The following is a 13,500-nucleotide window of genomic DNA, read 5'->3' as shown; positions in this document are numbered from 1 at the left end:
CCACAGAGCCTACCCCAGGATTGGCCACGAGGGGACAGGGACCCTTTGGGGCATCATTTGGCCCTCCCTGGGGCTGCTCTGAGTGGTCAGGAGACCCCTGGCCCTGCAGGGTTGGTCCCAGTTCTTCCCCAGGTCCCTTCCAGGAACCACTCCAGGGCTCCCTTAGAACTTTCATCACTCTACCAACGGTGCCTCCAAGGGGCATGGGGCTCTCTTTGCCCCACTTCCACACTGCTCCAAGGAAGAAAGTTCCCTTCAGCCCCGGCCCAGGGCTCCCCTCGAGCTGCACCTGCACCTTCAGGCCCTTCTGGGGAGGGATGTGCACCTCTTGGCTGAGCCAAGAGAATGGCAATGGGGAAGGCACTGGGCTGGGGGCTGCGGGAGAGGGGTGTACTGGGCAGGGTGGCTCCAGTCCTGGTTCTGGTCCCGGTGCTGGTCCTAGTCCTGGTCCCGATCCCAGTCCCCGTCTCAGTGCCAGTCTCGGTGCCAGTCCCATTCCCATTCCTAGTCCTGGTGCTGCTGCCGGTTCCTGTCCGGGTCCCAGTCCTGGTGCTGCTCCCGGTCCCGGTTCCAATGCTGGCCTCGGTGCCGGTTCCGTTTGCAGTCCCGCCGCCGATCCCGCTGCCTATCCAGAATCAGTCGCACTCCCGGTACCCGTCGTCGTCCCAGTGCCGGGGCCGGGGCGGGGCGGAGCAGTGCCGTGGCGGCGGGAGCCCCGGGGGCGGTGCCGGGCGGGCGGTACTTAACGCGGCGGCGGGCGGGGGCCCCGCCGTGCTCATGGCTTTCCCGAGAGCCGCTCGGGCGCTCCGCGCTGCCGTCCGCCTGTGCGACCCCTCGCGCCGCCCGCGCTCCGCGCCCGCCGCCGCTCCCCGCGGGGCCGCGCCGCCGGCGGGCAGGGGACCCCGGCCGGGGCCGCCGCCTCCTCCGCGGGGCGAGGAGCGGGACCCGCCGCCGCCGCCCGCCGTGGATTTCGGGGACTCGCGCGAGGCGTTCCGCAGCAAGAGCAGCGCGGAGCTGCTGCGGGGGCTGGTGGTGCTGGGGCTGTGCGCCGTGGAGCCGCTGGTGCAGCACAACCGGGAGGTGGGTGGCGGGGGGGCTGACTGGGGGAGTCGGGGAGATTGATCTGGGGGTGTTTGTCCCCGGCTGGTGGGGAGCTGCCGGCTCTGGACCGGCGGGGCTCTCTCTCCGGGGCCGCCCGCTCCAGGAGGCGTCAATTCCTTTCTGGGGGGTTCTTGCTCCGGGGAGTCCCTTTCTGGGGGTGCGAGTCCCGCGATGGGGACTGCCCTTTCCGGAGGTGCCGGTGCGGGCTGGGAGTTCTCTCACTCCGGGGGTGCCTGCTCCAAAAGACTGTCGGTCCTGGGCCGAGGGTCTTTCGCTCCGGAGGGTGCCTGTTTTGGAGGATGCCGCTGCGAGCCGGGGGGTTCTCTCTTCAGGAGATGCCCATTTCGGTGGGTTTCGGTCCCGGACCGAAAGGGCTTTCCCTTTGGGGGATGCCAAACTTATGCCGGGTGAGCTCTCGCTCCGGGGGTACCCATTTTGGGGGGTGCCGGGATCCTGGGCCAGGGGGTGCCGCTCCAAGGCTGGAGGGGTGCCCGTTTCGTGGGGTGCTGGTCCTGAACCGGGGCCTCTCGTCCTGGGAGTGCTCATTTCGGGAGGCGTCAGTCCCCTTCCGGGGGGACTCTGTCTGAGGGCTGCGTGGGCTGGGGTCTCTCGGTCCGGAGGGGTTTAGGGGATGCCAATCCTGGGTCGTGGAGTGCCAGTCCTGAGCCGGGGGAAGTGTCGCCAGGGGAACTGCCCGTCTTGGGGGATGCCGGGGGGTTCTCCCTCCGGAGGGAAGGGAGTGCCCGCTCCGGGGGTGCTGAGCCGCCGCTGTCCCGCAGCTGCTGCAGTTGTGCCAGCGCGTGCTGGGGCAGGCGCTGTTCGAGCGGCTGATGAAGATGACGTTCTACGGGCAGTTCGTGGCCGGGGAGGACCAGGAGGCCATCAAGCCGCTACTGCGGCGGAACCAGGCGTTCGGCGTGGGCGCGGTGCTGGATTACAGCGTGGAGGAGGATCTGCGGGAGCGCCGGGACGGGCGGTGAGTGCGGGGCCGGGCCGGGCTCCCATTGGCTGCGCCTGCCCGTCCCCTCGCTCCCATTGGCTGCGCCTGCCCGTCCCCCCGCTCCCATTGGCTATATGCAGGGGCCGCGCACCAGTCAAGGCCTCGCCCCCCGCCCGCCCCGAACACGGGGGGCTGTGACCCCCATGGGGTGTGTCCCCCCCCAAACCGGGGGAGCGGCCCCGAACACGGGGGGCTGTGACTGCCCCCCGGGCTGCTGCACCCCCTCTGTTCCCGTCTGTGGGTCTGCATACACCGGGGTCCTGCCCCCGCTCCGCAGTGCTGTAGCCCCCCCCAACCCTCCTGCACACCCTGAGGTGGTTACTACCTCTATGCCCCATCTCCTCTAGGGTGCTGGACCCCCCATTCTGTCTTCCCCTTGGGGTGCTACCAACCATGTCCCACTTTTCCCTAGCCCCAGTGGGGTGCTGTGTCCCCATCCCACCCCACCACTCTGCACACACTGCGTTGCTGCCACCCCTGTAGTCTCCCCTCTTCCCCACACTGGGGTGCTGCCCCCCATTCCTGCCCACATATCCCCCACCATACAAACACTGGGGTGTGCCACCCCACATTTTCCTGGATGATGATCTTGGACCTCTTTTCCAACCTTAACAATTCCATGATTTCCACTCCCCCACTAGTTCCAACCCGCTCAAACTGGGGTGATGCCCCTCTTTTCTCACTGCTCCCCCGTCCTGGGCAGCCTTCCCTGCCTCCTGCCCTCTGCCAAGAGCGGGCACCAGCCCAAAGCTGCCGGTAACTTTCCATTTTTCGGGCTCCAGTTCCGGGCAGCTCCGCTCTCTGGATCGATGTGCCGCTGGCCGGCACCTCACGGTCACGGGGGTGGGCGGTGTCTCCCCACCAACGACAAGGGTGGCCCTGCCAGAGGCCACAGGCTGGGGAAGCACCGACCCCCGGGCAAGCCTGCACAGCGCCATGTCCCTGCTCGCAGCTGGGGACACTGTCCGGCTGTCACATGCCTGTCACGTGTTTGTTACCTGATGGTAAAAACACAGCGGAAACGGCTTTTTGGGGTGGTTTGTGAGTGCAGTGCGTGTCAGGGTGATGATGCAGGTGCTGCCGCTGGGAGCCTTATCTCTGCTCCACACCCGGGCGCTGCTTATCGGGAACCCTGATGTGCCGTGGTGTGTGGCACTGCTCCTAGCCGCTGCTGCCAGACATCCCCTGGGACTGAAGGGCCATGATGGGAGCAGGCAGCATGTGAGGGCAGCGCTGGCATGGGAGCTGGACGAGGGGAAGCAGAGGTGCACCATCCCAATTTGGGCTACAAACTTCATATTTTTATATAAAAGCTTCAAAATATCCCCCCACTGCAGCCTGGCAGTGGGGGGAGGCGGCAGTGGGGGGCTGTTTTGAAGATGTGTAGCAGTGGTGTTTCTTCCCTCCACATGCAGCCATGGTCCGGGCACAGTGTTCAGCATCCCCGTGGGGGTGAGCTGGCAATGGCAGTGCTGCCAGGCTGGCACTGCTCCCCTCCATGCCTGGCTGTGCCTGTGCCAAGGGCTTTCCTGTGGGAGACCACAAAAGACTTTCACAGGCAGGCTCTGCCTGCACCTGTATCCTGCCTGCTGATGAGTGCCAGTGGTTTGTGAGCTGGCTCGGCTGTGCTGGTCTCCCCTGCAGCAGGTTTGGGGGTCACATGTGTGGTACTCTTTGCTAGATCCTCAATGGCCCTGTGCTCTGTGGGCCATTCACACCCAAGAGTTTGCAAAGCCCATTCTCTGCACCCCCCAATGCATCCTTGCCCAAGCCCTGGTGGGATTTGACTGGATATTAGGAAATGGATCTTCCCCCGGAAGGTGGTAGGGCACTGAACAGGCTCCCCAGGGCAGTGGGCACGGCACCAAGGCTGCCAGAGCTCAAGGAGCGTTTGGACAACACTCTGAGGCACAGAGTGGCGATTGTTGAGGTGTCTGTGCAGGGCCAGGAGTTGGACTGGATGATCCTTGTGGGTCCCTTCCAACTCAGGATGTTCTATGATTCTATGAATGCCATCCTGGAGGTTACCCAGGGATGTCACGGAGCGGGGACAAAGCCCAGGGTGGCATTGGAAGGGTTGTGTTGGACCCTGCCCCTTGCCTACCCTTACTCTGGGTCTTCCTTGGCTCTCTTTGGGGAAAATGCCAAATTCTCAGTGTTTCTGCCAGGGCTGGTGCTGAGTTGGGCTGCACGTGGTTGAGAGGGGTGAAGAATCCTGGGCTCGTGGCTGCTGAGCTCTGGAGCTGTGTCCTTCTCCTTGGTGAATGCTTTAGGGTTGGACCCTGCTGCCAGCCAGGAAACAGAGACACAAACCAGGAGCAGGCAGCAGGTCTTTGGGGCTCCTGGTGCCATCTCCTGTTGTTCTTCTGAAGCAAGCTGGAGACAATGGCAGGGAAATACCCTTTCTGCCCCACCAATGGGCTGTGTCCACCTTTTCCACAGGCTTTCCACCTGGGAACAGCAATGCAATGTGGGCAGGAACTGGCTTATCCTGCCTGCCACAGGCTCCTGCCTGCCCTGCCCAGGCTGGCATCCAGGGCTCTGCCAGCTTGTCCCAGGAGGCCTCAGCCACGTGCTGAAGGCTTCTGCCAGGTCATGGTGACACAGCTGGAAAATAAGTGTGCTGCAGGCAAAAGAGCCTGGATGCTGCTTGTGGGCTGGGGGCTTTGAGGTGGGTGCCAGCCTGGGTGGGGGCTGGAGAGGCAGTGCCGCAGCTGTGCAGGGGCTTCTGGTACCCATGGGATGAAAGAGAGAGTCCCCCTCCATAGTGGAGGTGATTATAGTCAGCAGCCTTGGGGCCGATGCTGGCCAGCAGGCATCCCAAGACTGGAAATGGGTTGGGCCTGTGCTAACATAGGGTGGGACAGTCCTGCCCTGAGCACTGTCAGATGCTGTTCAGGCTCTGCCATGCAGCACGTGGACTTGGCTTCCTCTAGAGATTCCTTGTGTGGACACCTGATAGGTGGTCCAGTGTGGCATCACCATCCAGCCTGGCCAATCCTGCTCCCAGAACTGCTGCCACCCCTGCCCAGTGCTCTGTCAGCATGTCCCTGGGATCATGGGGTGCCTTCTCTTCAGCCTGAAGCTCTCCAAGGAGGTCCTGTGGTGGCCCTGGGCTGGTGTGTGCTGGCAACTCATTCATGGAGCAGGTTGAAGGATTAGTCTGCCAAGAGCTTTGCTTTGTTCCTACCTGTGGGATTTTAAGCACCACCTATAGCTCTATTCTAGACTTCTTGTAACCATGAGTTTTTTTTTTCCTTGATGTGGTCATTCAGGATAACTTTGCCAGACCCATTTGCTGATGAGCAAAGCAAACACACTGTGCTGCTGGCACCCTCGGGGTAACCTCCAAGGCCAAAGGGATTATTTCTGACAGCGTTCCTTTGTGCTGTTCCTGAGATGGTTTATTTAACCTAATCCAAAACTTCCTGAAAGCCCCTGGATGCTGTGTCAGCTGGATTACACTTCCCAGCCATCCATCGGGCTATGGCAAGTCCTCATAACCTGCTTAGGCAAGTGTGAGCTCTCAGGTCCTGAGTTCAACCTTGAGGTTGCTCCTTTCTGGATACAGCCTGCCAGGAGTGTTTGGGCAGTGCCTGGAGATGGGTCCTGCTCTGAGAGACATGCTGTCAGTTTGCAAAATGGATGGCCAGGTACAAGCCGGGTTCAGTGGCACTTGGTGGGCAAGGGAATGGCTTTGCTGGCCAAGATTAATATTGCAAAGTGAGCAGCTGATATCCAGGATGGAGTTATTTCTTCAGCTGTAAGGAGCTTCCTTTATTTTACTTGTTGCAGAAGAACAAAGTGAGCACTGTGGCACTGCTTTAAATGCCCCCCGGGGGATGAAGGAAGGGCTGGTGCAGTCATGCAGCAGGAATGCTGCTGGGAAGGGTGTGTTTGTCTTCGGGAACACAAAACCAAGCTCCAAGGGTGCTGTTTGCTAGTTGAGCTGTGTGCCTTTGCTGGAGGAGGTTTTGCTCCTGGCTGCTTGTTCCCAGCACCTCAGATGTTGGGCCCAAGGTGTGCCTTGGGCTCAGAGCTGTCCTCAGCTGCAGCTAGAACCTGTCCACAGGACCCATGTCTGTGTGTACTACAGGACCCATGTCTGTGTGTCCTCATGTCACAGCAGTATCTAGCTGAAGCCATTCTCTGTGCCACACCATCTGCTCTGAGGGGACCTTCCACCTGCTGAGGGCTTTGCTGGCACATTCCATCCCTAAGTGTATGATCTCTCCTCCTTCTTTTCATTTACCTTCTGTATTCAGGGCCAGAAAGCTGCTTTTCCTGTCCTCAGGGGAACAAAATCAAAGAGCAGAGCCCGCTAGATGTGATGCCTTCTGCTCCCTGTGAGCTTCAGCTGTTCCTGCCCCAGCTCCTCTCAGGCTTTGTGGCACTTTGAGCCATGTGGAGCTGTTCCTGGCTCCAGGAAGCTGGAGGGAATGGCTTGTTTCCGGTTGTTTATGCCTCCAGCAGCTCCTAATCCCTGTCACAGGGTTTCCATGTGGGACAATATGTCCTGGGACCATGCCACATGCCTCTCTGCTCTCTTGTCCAAGCCTGCTGGCTCTGAATGGGTGACTTTGCTGCTTCCCTCACAGTGTGCTTCCCCCTCATTGGGCACGGCCAGTTTTGGGACAGTGATGCCAAGGCAGAGACCTCCTGGAGGAGATGGCTCTGCTGTCACTCAGGACTGCTCTCTGGGGGCTGGCCCTGTTTCTGGGTGAGACTTCAGGTCTGTGGCTAGGTTTAAGATGTCAGCAAGGAGGCTTGGCTGCTCAAGCTCAGGGAGTATCTCGTGCCTTGGCCTGCATCCCCCAGGCTGCCAGAGCCCTTTTATCTCTGCAGCAGGAAAACTTGGTCTTAAAATTAATCTGAGGTCAGCTGGAGCTGAAGCCTAGACGTGAGTTGTTGGCTGATGCCAAGGCACAGAGGAGTGTCCTGAAGCAGCAGGACACCCTTGGCTCCATCTGAGTCTGAAGGAGCTTTGTGCTTCATGGTCCATCTGCAGGTGTCATCAAGGTGGGGAGGCATCGGGTTGAGGTTTGCTGTTACCACAGCAAGGACCATGAGCTGGTTAGAGATGGAGCATCCCAGCCCCCACCAGGGCTGACCTTGTCCTTGCCATGAGATAGGGTCTTGGAGAGCAGCTCTGGACCCTTGGACAGAGCATCCTCGCTGTGCTGCCTCAGGGCCTCCAGGTCTTCCCTGGATGGATAGTAAAGTCCTGTTCCCTTCCACAGGTGGGTTTGGGGCATCTTACCTGCCAGCTAGATCCCATCAGTGATGGGGTGGTGAGGGAAGAGCAGGGTCCAGCACCAGGATGGTGGCACAGGAGCCTCAGAGCTGCCCTGGCCACCAGTGTGGGGTTGCAGGGAGTTACTGACCTGGCCCTTATCTTCCCTGTTTCTCTTCTTAGCTCCCGCACCTCTGCAGCCGAGAAGGAGATGGGAGGTGAGTGACAGGAAGGTCCAGTCATCTGGGCACTGTGGGCCTTGTGTTGTGGGAGAAGAACCCAGCTCCCACAGCCTCAAAAAACAAGCTGGATGAGGAACAATGTGATTCCTGGCCCAATCCTGCTCCTCATCAAAGACAGCCTCTGCTTGGGCACAGAACAGGCAGGGCATGTGTCAGCCCTGGGGGCTCTTCCAAGGTCCAAGCCAGAGACCCTCTCCCCTGCACCCATGGCAGAAGCTCCGTAGGAGCTTGGCTGCATGGCCCATCTCCATCCTCTTCCACCCCAGGAGCAGAACAAAAGGAGAAGCAATACCAAGCCCATCAGAGATTTGGGGATCATCATGGTGGGGTCACTGGTGCCCACACCTATTTCTACACAGATGAGGCCAAGTGTGACCAGCATATGGAGACTTTCCTCCGCTGCATCGATGCCTCAAGTGAGTGCTCCATATGTCCTGGGCAGCCCCACTGTGTTGGGGACTACAGGGGTGCCTCAGTCCCACCACCAGCACCGTATCTCAGGTACCTCCTTCCTGCTCAAGTACCCTGCTGTTGGGCTGACTCTGTCCTTCTTGCTCCATCCAGGTGGCAGCTCAGAGGACGGCTTCTCTGCCATCAAGCTGACAGCACTGGCCAGACCTCAGTTCCTGGTGAGTTCCAGGGCTGTGACCAGGTGAGGTGGGGCAAAGCCAGGGCCACAGAGGATGCTTCTACTGGGGCAGGTGCCAGGCTTGCTGCTGTGGCATTGAGTGGGTACCAACAGGCTGTTCCCTGTGTGCCCAAGGCCCCTGCAGACCCTGCCTCAACTTTTGGGGAGACACAAAGGTTTGAAGGTCCCAACATGAGGGGATGTGGCAGGGGAGGGTGTCTGTGCTGCTCGGCTTGGCCAAGGTGCCCCATTCTAGATCAGCATCTGCCTCAGGCTGGGTATGACCTTGCAAAGCCCTGGCATGACAGGAGGCTCCAGCCTGGGTGTCTCACCTGGAGCTCTGTCCCCACAGGTGCGGTTCTCGGAGGTGCTGGTGAAGTGGCGGAGGTTCTTTCTCCAAATGGCTACAGAGCAGGGCCAGGCTGGTCGGGCAGTGCTGGAGATGAAACTGGAGGTGGAGAAGCTACAGGTGAGGCAGGAAGGCCTGAGGGAGGCTGTGCTGCCAGGGATGTGCTGTAGGAGGTGGCCAAGGACACAGAGATCCCAGAGCAGCCCTGAGCTGTGACACCTTAAGCAGGCAGACCCCTGTAGCCCCTGATGTTCCTTTTGGTGGCAGGAGACACTGGCCAACCTCGGCATTGTGACCAAGGCAGAGAGCCAGGAGTGGTTCATGGGCGAGAGCCTGGGCACAAGCAGGTAAGGTGCCTGGGATCTGGGGGCGCAGCAGGGTGGGAACACTGGGGGACCTTGTCCCTGTCCCTGGGGTAGTAGCAAGGGGAGGTCTCCACAGCAACCAAGTGTAGGGAAAGTTTGGGTGGAGGTGACAAGACAGGTCAGGGTAGCACACGTTATGCATCTTGCTTGCTGGTGGGGGTCGGCAGCTGGTAGAGACCCCCCTGCCCCTGCAAGACACCAGTAGGGACTTGACTCTCTGCTCCCAGCACTGTGGACCTGCTTGACTGGAACAGCCTGTTGGACACTCGCACCAAGATCTCCAAGCCTCTGCTCATCCCCAACAGGCAGGTGAGTACCCCACTATGCTAACCCCAGAGAGGTCCCACAGGGAGTTTGGGGGAGCAGAGTGTGGGTCTTAAGCTCTTCCCAGTAGGTTGCTGGTGGCTGCAGTGTTGGTGGCATCTGTGCTGCCAGAGCCTGGCCATGCTGTAACCACACTGTGCAACCACCAGGCTGGCAGGGTGGGCACCCTGTCACACTGTGCTCGCTGGTGGGTGCTGTGAGGCTGGGTTAGGCAGCAACCCTGGGGATGGGTTCCCTCCAGGGGGATTTGTGTCTCCCGTGGGCAGAGCTGGGTGCTGGCAGGGTGCCACAAAGTTGTGCTTGTTTCAGACTGGGCAGCTTGAGCCGCTGCTCTCACGCTTCAGTGAGGAGGAGGATCTGCAGATGAAGCGGGTGCTGCAGCGCATGGATGTCCTTGCCAAGGTGAGGGGGCACTGGAGTTGGGGCAGCCACAGGGGGAGACGTGGTGCAGGCAGCCCTATGAACCCAATCTGTGTGTCATTCACCGCCCAGAGAGCCATGGAGAAGGGTGTGAGGCTGATGGTGGACGCAGAGCAGAGCTACTTCCAGCCAGCCATCAGCCGCCTCACCGTGGAGACACAGCGCCGCTTCAACAGGAACCAGGCCATAATCTTCAACACCTATCAGTGCTACCTGAGGGTGAGATCCAGCGCCTTGCAGCACCTGCTGGTGCAGATGGGTGGAGATCTCCGCTCCTGAAGTCATGCCAATGCAATGGCAGAGCTGCTAAAGTGAAGGGGTGGCACCGGTGTGATGACCTTTTGCCATCCCTTCCACCTGGTAGGAGGCTTACGACAATGTGACAGGGGACATGGAGCTGTCACGCCGGGAGGGCTGGCATTTCGGCACCAAGCTGGTCCGTGGCGCGTATATGGAGCAGGAGCGGGAAAGGGCGGCTCAGTTGGGCTACGAGGATCCCATCAACCCAACCTATGAGAAGACCAATGAGATGTACCACAGGTAGGGGACAGCTCCAGCCACTCTCCTCTCTTGCCCCAGTGGAAATAGGCACAAGCAGCCTCACCAGAGGCCAATACTGCCTTACAGGTGCCTGGACTATGTCCTGGAGGAGATCAAGCACAGACGGAAAGCCAGCGTGATGGTGGCATCTCACAATGAGGACACAGTGAAGTTCACCCTGCGCAGGTGAGTGCTGGGGAGGCAGTGTGGCAAGGCAGGGACTAGGGACTTAAGGGATGTGGGGGCCCAGCAAAGCTGTGGTAAGACCTGCTGTGGCTTCTGAGGTCCCCGCTGAGCTCACCTGGAGGGATCGTGGCTCCCAACTGGTTCTCAGGGCTTTAGATGGGGCTTGGAGCTGAGGTGCAGCACCCAGGAGCTGTTGTGAAAACAAATCCCTCAAGTTCTACATCTCAGCACCCATCTGGAATGTGGTCAGTGCTATGCTGTTCTATTTGGAGGTGCTCCCCAATCCTCTGGTGGGACACACTGCTGAGGTGAGCTCCATGCTGTCTCTGCTCTCTCCTAATGCTGAGGCTTGGTTTGCAGGATGATGGAGCTTGGGATCCATCCCTCAGAGAAGAAGGTGTGCTTTGGGCAGCTGCTGGGCATGTGTGACCAGATCACCTTCCCCCTGGGTAAGTGATGGGGTGGGGAGGGCTTGGCAGAGATGCTCCTGCCCCATCTGGACCCCTGGTGTCTCCCTGAGCAGCTGCTGTGGCGTCCAAAGGAAGGAGCGAGTGAGCCAGACCTGTCACAGAGCAGGACTGGCTGAGCGCAGTGCCTTGCTGTGGGGAGTGTTGTGACCCCTGCATGAGGTTTGGAAAGATGTAGGTGAGGATGTAGGTGGAGAATCACATCTTTCTGCTGGAGTCCCATGAGCCCATGGTGGCTGGGCAGGGAGATTCCCACTTTGGATCTAAGTGGAAATTGTAGTGCCCTAAAGTGGGGCAGAGACTGATCCTGGCAGACAGCATGCCCCTTCTATACCTCCTCAGTCTGGGGGTGTCACTTGGCTCCATTGGAGGTGCACATTGAGTCCTGGACTCTCTGCTACCAGGGCGGCACCAGCCTCTTGCATGGCCTTGTCCTCAGCCACTGGCCCAGGCAGCAGAGCAGCACTTCCAGGGACCTGGACAGAGGGACACACAAGGGTCCAGCTGTCAGGTCAGGGACTGATCCCCCTGCCCACACTAGTCCAGAGCAGAGTCCTAAGGCCAGGAGAGCAGCAGGAGGCAAACTGGGCAGTTGTCCAGCACAGACACTGCTCTGTCCTGGAGTTCCCTCGGAAGCGGGGTTTGGCCGCCCGTCTGCAGCCTCCTCTGGTCATGCTGGAAAAATGTGTTAACTTGATGTTTCTGGTTGAACGCTCCTTGAGCTGGCCCAGCCCCGGCTGCCGACATTCCCATGGCTCCTGGTGACCTTGGCCCGCTCCCCCTGGCTTCTTCCCAAGCTCCCGGTGCTGAGCCGGGAGAGATGCGCTGCAGCTCCCCTCACAGGCTCAGCCGCTTCCAGGATCCCCATCTTAGAGCCCAACCGCAGACTCCTGCACATCCATCCCTGCTCCGTTGGCACAGCCCCAGGGGCGTGGGAGAGCTGGCAGGAAAGGGAGGGTGGCTTTTTTTTTCTCCCCCCCTTTCTTTTTCTCCTCCCCCTTTTTCTTCCCCCCATTTCTCTTTCCCCCTCCCTCCCTTTTTTCCCCCTGTTTCTCCCTCACCCCCCTTTCCCCCTCTTGCCCCCTTTATTCCCTTTTTGTAGCCTTTGCCCCCTTTATTCCCCTTTCCTCCTTTTTCTTCCTCTTCCCTTTCATCTTTTTTCCCTTTCTTCTTCTTTTTTTTTCTTTTTTTCTTTTTCCTTTTTTTCACATTTTTTTTTTTTTTTGCTTTCTTGGCACTTCCCTGACCAGCCTCTATCCCTCTAGGCCAGGCTGGCTTCCCCGTGTACAAGTACGTGCCCTACGGCCCAGTGAACGAGGTGCTGCCCTACCTGTCCCGCAGGGCCCAGGAGAACAGGGGCTTCATGCAGCGGGCAAACCGGGAGCGGGACCTGCTCTGGAAAGAGGTCAAAAGGCGCCTCCTCGCAGGAAACCTCTTCAGCCACTGACCCCAACCCTGGGGCTCCTGTGCCTTCAGCCGGAACCACTGTCACCATTCCCCATCCCAATTCTGCTGCAAGCTCCCCCGAGCACCCTTTGCCCTTTGACAGAAGTGTCCTTGTTTGCTGCTGAACCACGCACACCTTCCGGCAGTCGCTGCTGCAGGGTTGCCCCATCCAGCACTGCCCCAGGGATGTCCCTCTGCCATCCCACAGCCTCTTGAGCTGTCCCAGGGGGCAATGCTGGGGCTCTCCTGCCAGCCCTGCCCCATGCCTTGGTGAACACTGTCCCGGAGTTTTCCCCTGGCGGGATTGCGCAGAGATTTATCTGTCTGCTTCATGCCATGGGCTCAGGTACAGGTGGGCTGGGTGACCTGGGCACAAGCTGGAGACAAGCCAGAAGCTCCTCCAGCCTCTGCTGGGGCTGGGGCTTTGTCCCTTCCACACTTGTGTAAGGGCTGGATCGGTCCCTGCTGCCTGTCCCAGGACAGCCACTCCTTGCCTGCTCAGCAGCTTTGCACTGATCAGAGCTGGGCAGGTCCAGGCTCTCCCCCATCCCCCAGGATAAGCTGAGCCAAAGCCTCCTGGGGTTATCCATCCTCAGGCACACGTCCAGTGGAGCAGGAGGGGCCAGGGGAGCGGGCTGGCCCCATCCCTCTGCCCTTCCTGCCCTGCCCACAGTCCCTGGCTTCAGTGATGGACCAGGGACAGTGGGAGCACCCAGAGCTGGACCACAGCTCAGCTCTGCTGTACACTGGATTTGCAGAGAATGGAGATGATTAAATCACAACTGTTCCTGCTCCTGTCTCTCCCTTGGAGTTATTGGGTAGCCACCTGTCCCCAGGCACTGCCCTGATCTCAGAGAGGGGTCGGTGCTGCTCTTGGCCCTCCAGCTGCACACTTTGGCCAGAGCCAGGGCTTGGGGAAAGGAGCCAGAGGTGGGCTGTACAGACTGAGGCCAAACTTCCTGGGCTAGGGATGGGAGAAGCTGTGGAGCTGCCTGTGATGGGCTTCAGAGGAGGTGGAAGCCCTGGAGCCTCCTCCTACCTGCAGAGGAGGGTGTGGCATGGGAGAGCCTCTCCCTGCCCTGAGACCTGCTTTTGGGGGATGTGCACCCTGCAGGCTTTCACACCTCAACATAGCTCCAGTTATTCCTGGGCTCTGCGTGACCACAGGCATATCTGGGATTCCCTGCCTAAAGCTGTGG

General features: G+C 59.9%; 1 protein-coding gene across 2 annotated transcripts; it reads left to right on the top strand.

Annotated features, from left to right (window-relative positions):
* Positions 1 to 959: 959 nt before the first annotated feature.
* On the top strand, positions 960 to 13,093 carry LOC108507687 (proline dehydrogenase 1, mitochondrial-like). Of its 2 annotated transcripts, none has more exons than XM_017835878.1 (14): positions 960 to 1,080; positions 1,881 to 2,077; positions 7,518 to 7,552; positions 7,843 to 7,992; positions 8,141 to 8,205; positions 8,557 to 8,673; positions 8,821 to 8,900; positions 9,146 to 9,227; positions 9,552 to 9,644; positions 9,735 to 9,881; positions 10,027 to 10,202; positions 10,290 to 10,388; positions 10,749 to 10,837; positions 12,106 to 13,093. In XM_017835878.1, exons 2-14 carry the CDS (start codon positions 1,932 to 1,934, stop codon positions 12,300 to 12,302), a joined length of 1,476 nt encoding a protein of 491 aa, XP_017691367.1. In that variant the 5' UTR covers positions 960 to 1,080; positions 1,881 to 1,931; the 3' UTR covers positions 12,303 to 13,093. The 2 variants fall into 2 exon arrangements, with proteins under 2 accessions (XP_017691367.1, XP_017691368.1); XM_017835879.1 differs by having other exon boundaries at positions 961 to 1,080; positions 12,121 to 13,093.
* The last annotated feature ends 407 nt before the right edge of the window (positions 13,094 to 13,500 follow it).

The sequence above is a fragment of the Lepidothrix coronata genome, unplaced genomic scaffold (assembly GCF_001604755.1).
Source record: "Lepidothrix coronata isolate B3197 unplaced genomic scaffold, Lepidothrix_coronata-1.0 Scaffold265, whole genome shotgun sequence".
In the NCBI taxonomy this organism is placed as follows: domain Eukaryota; kingdom Metazoa; phylum Chordata; class Aves; order Passeriformes; family Pipridae; genus Lepidothrix; species Lepidothrix coronata.
This window is presented reverse-complemented; position numbering and strand designations above follow the sequence as displayed.

Bases quoted from the DNA above. Each gene is read 5' to 3' on its own strand.
- LOC108507687 (XM_017835878.1), top strand. From the start codon at position 1,932: ATGAAGATGACGTTCTACGGGCAGTTCGTGGCCGGGGAGGACCAGGAG. The intron at 7,993-8,140 runs GTGAGTGCTCCA...TGCTCCATCCAG, and splicing joins CCGCTGCATCGATGCCTCAA to GTGGCAGCTCAGAGGACGGC. The intron at 8,674-8,820 runs GTGAGGCAGGAA...TTTTGGTGGCAG, and splicing joins TGGAGGTGGAGAAGCTACAG to GAGACACTGGCCAACCTCGG.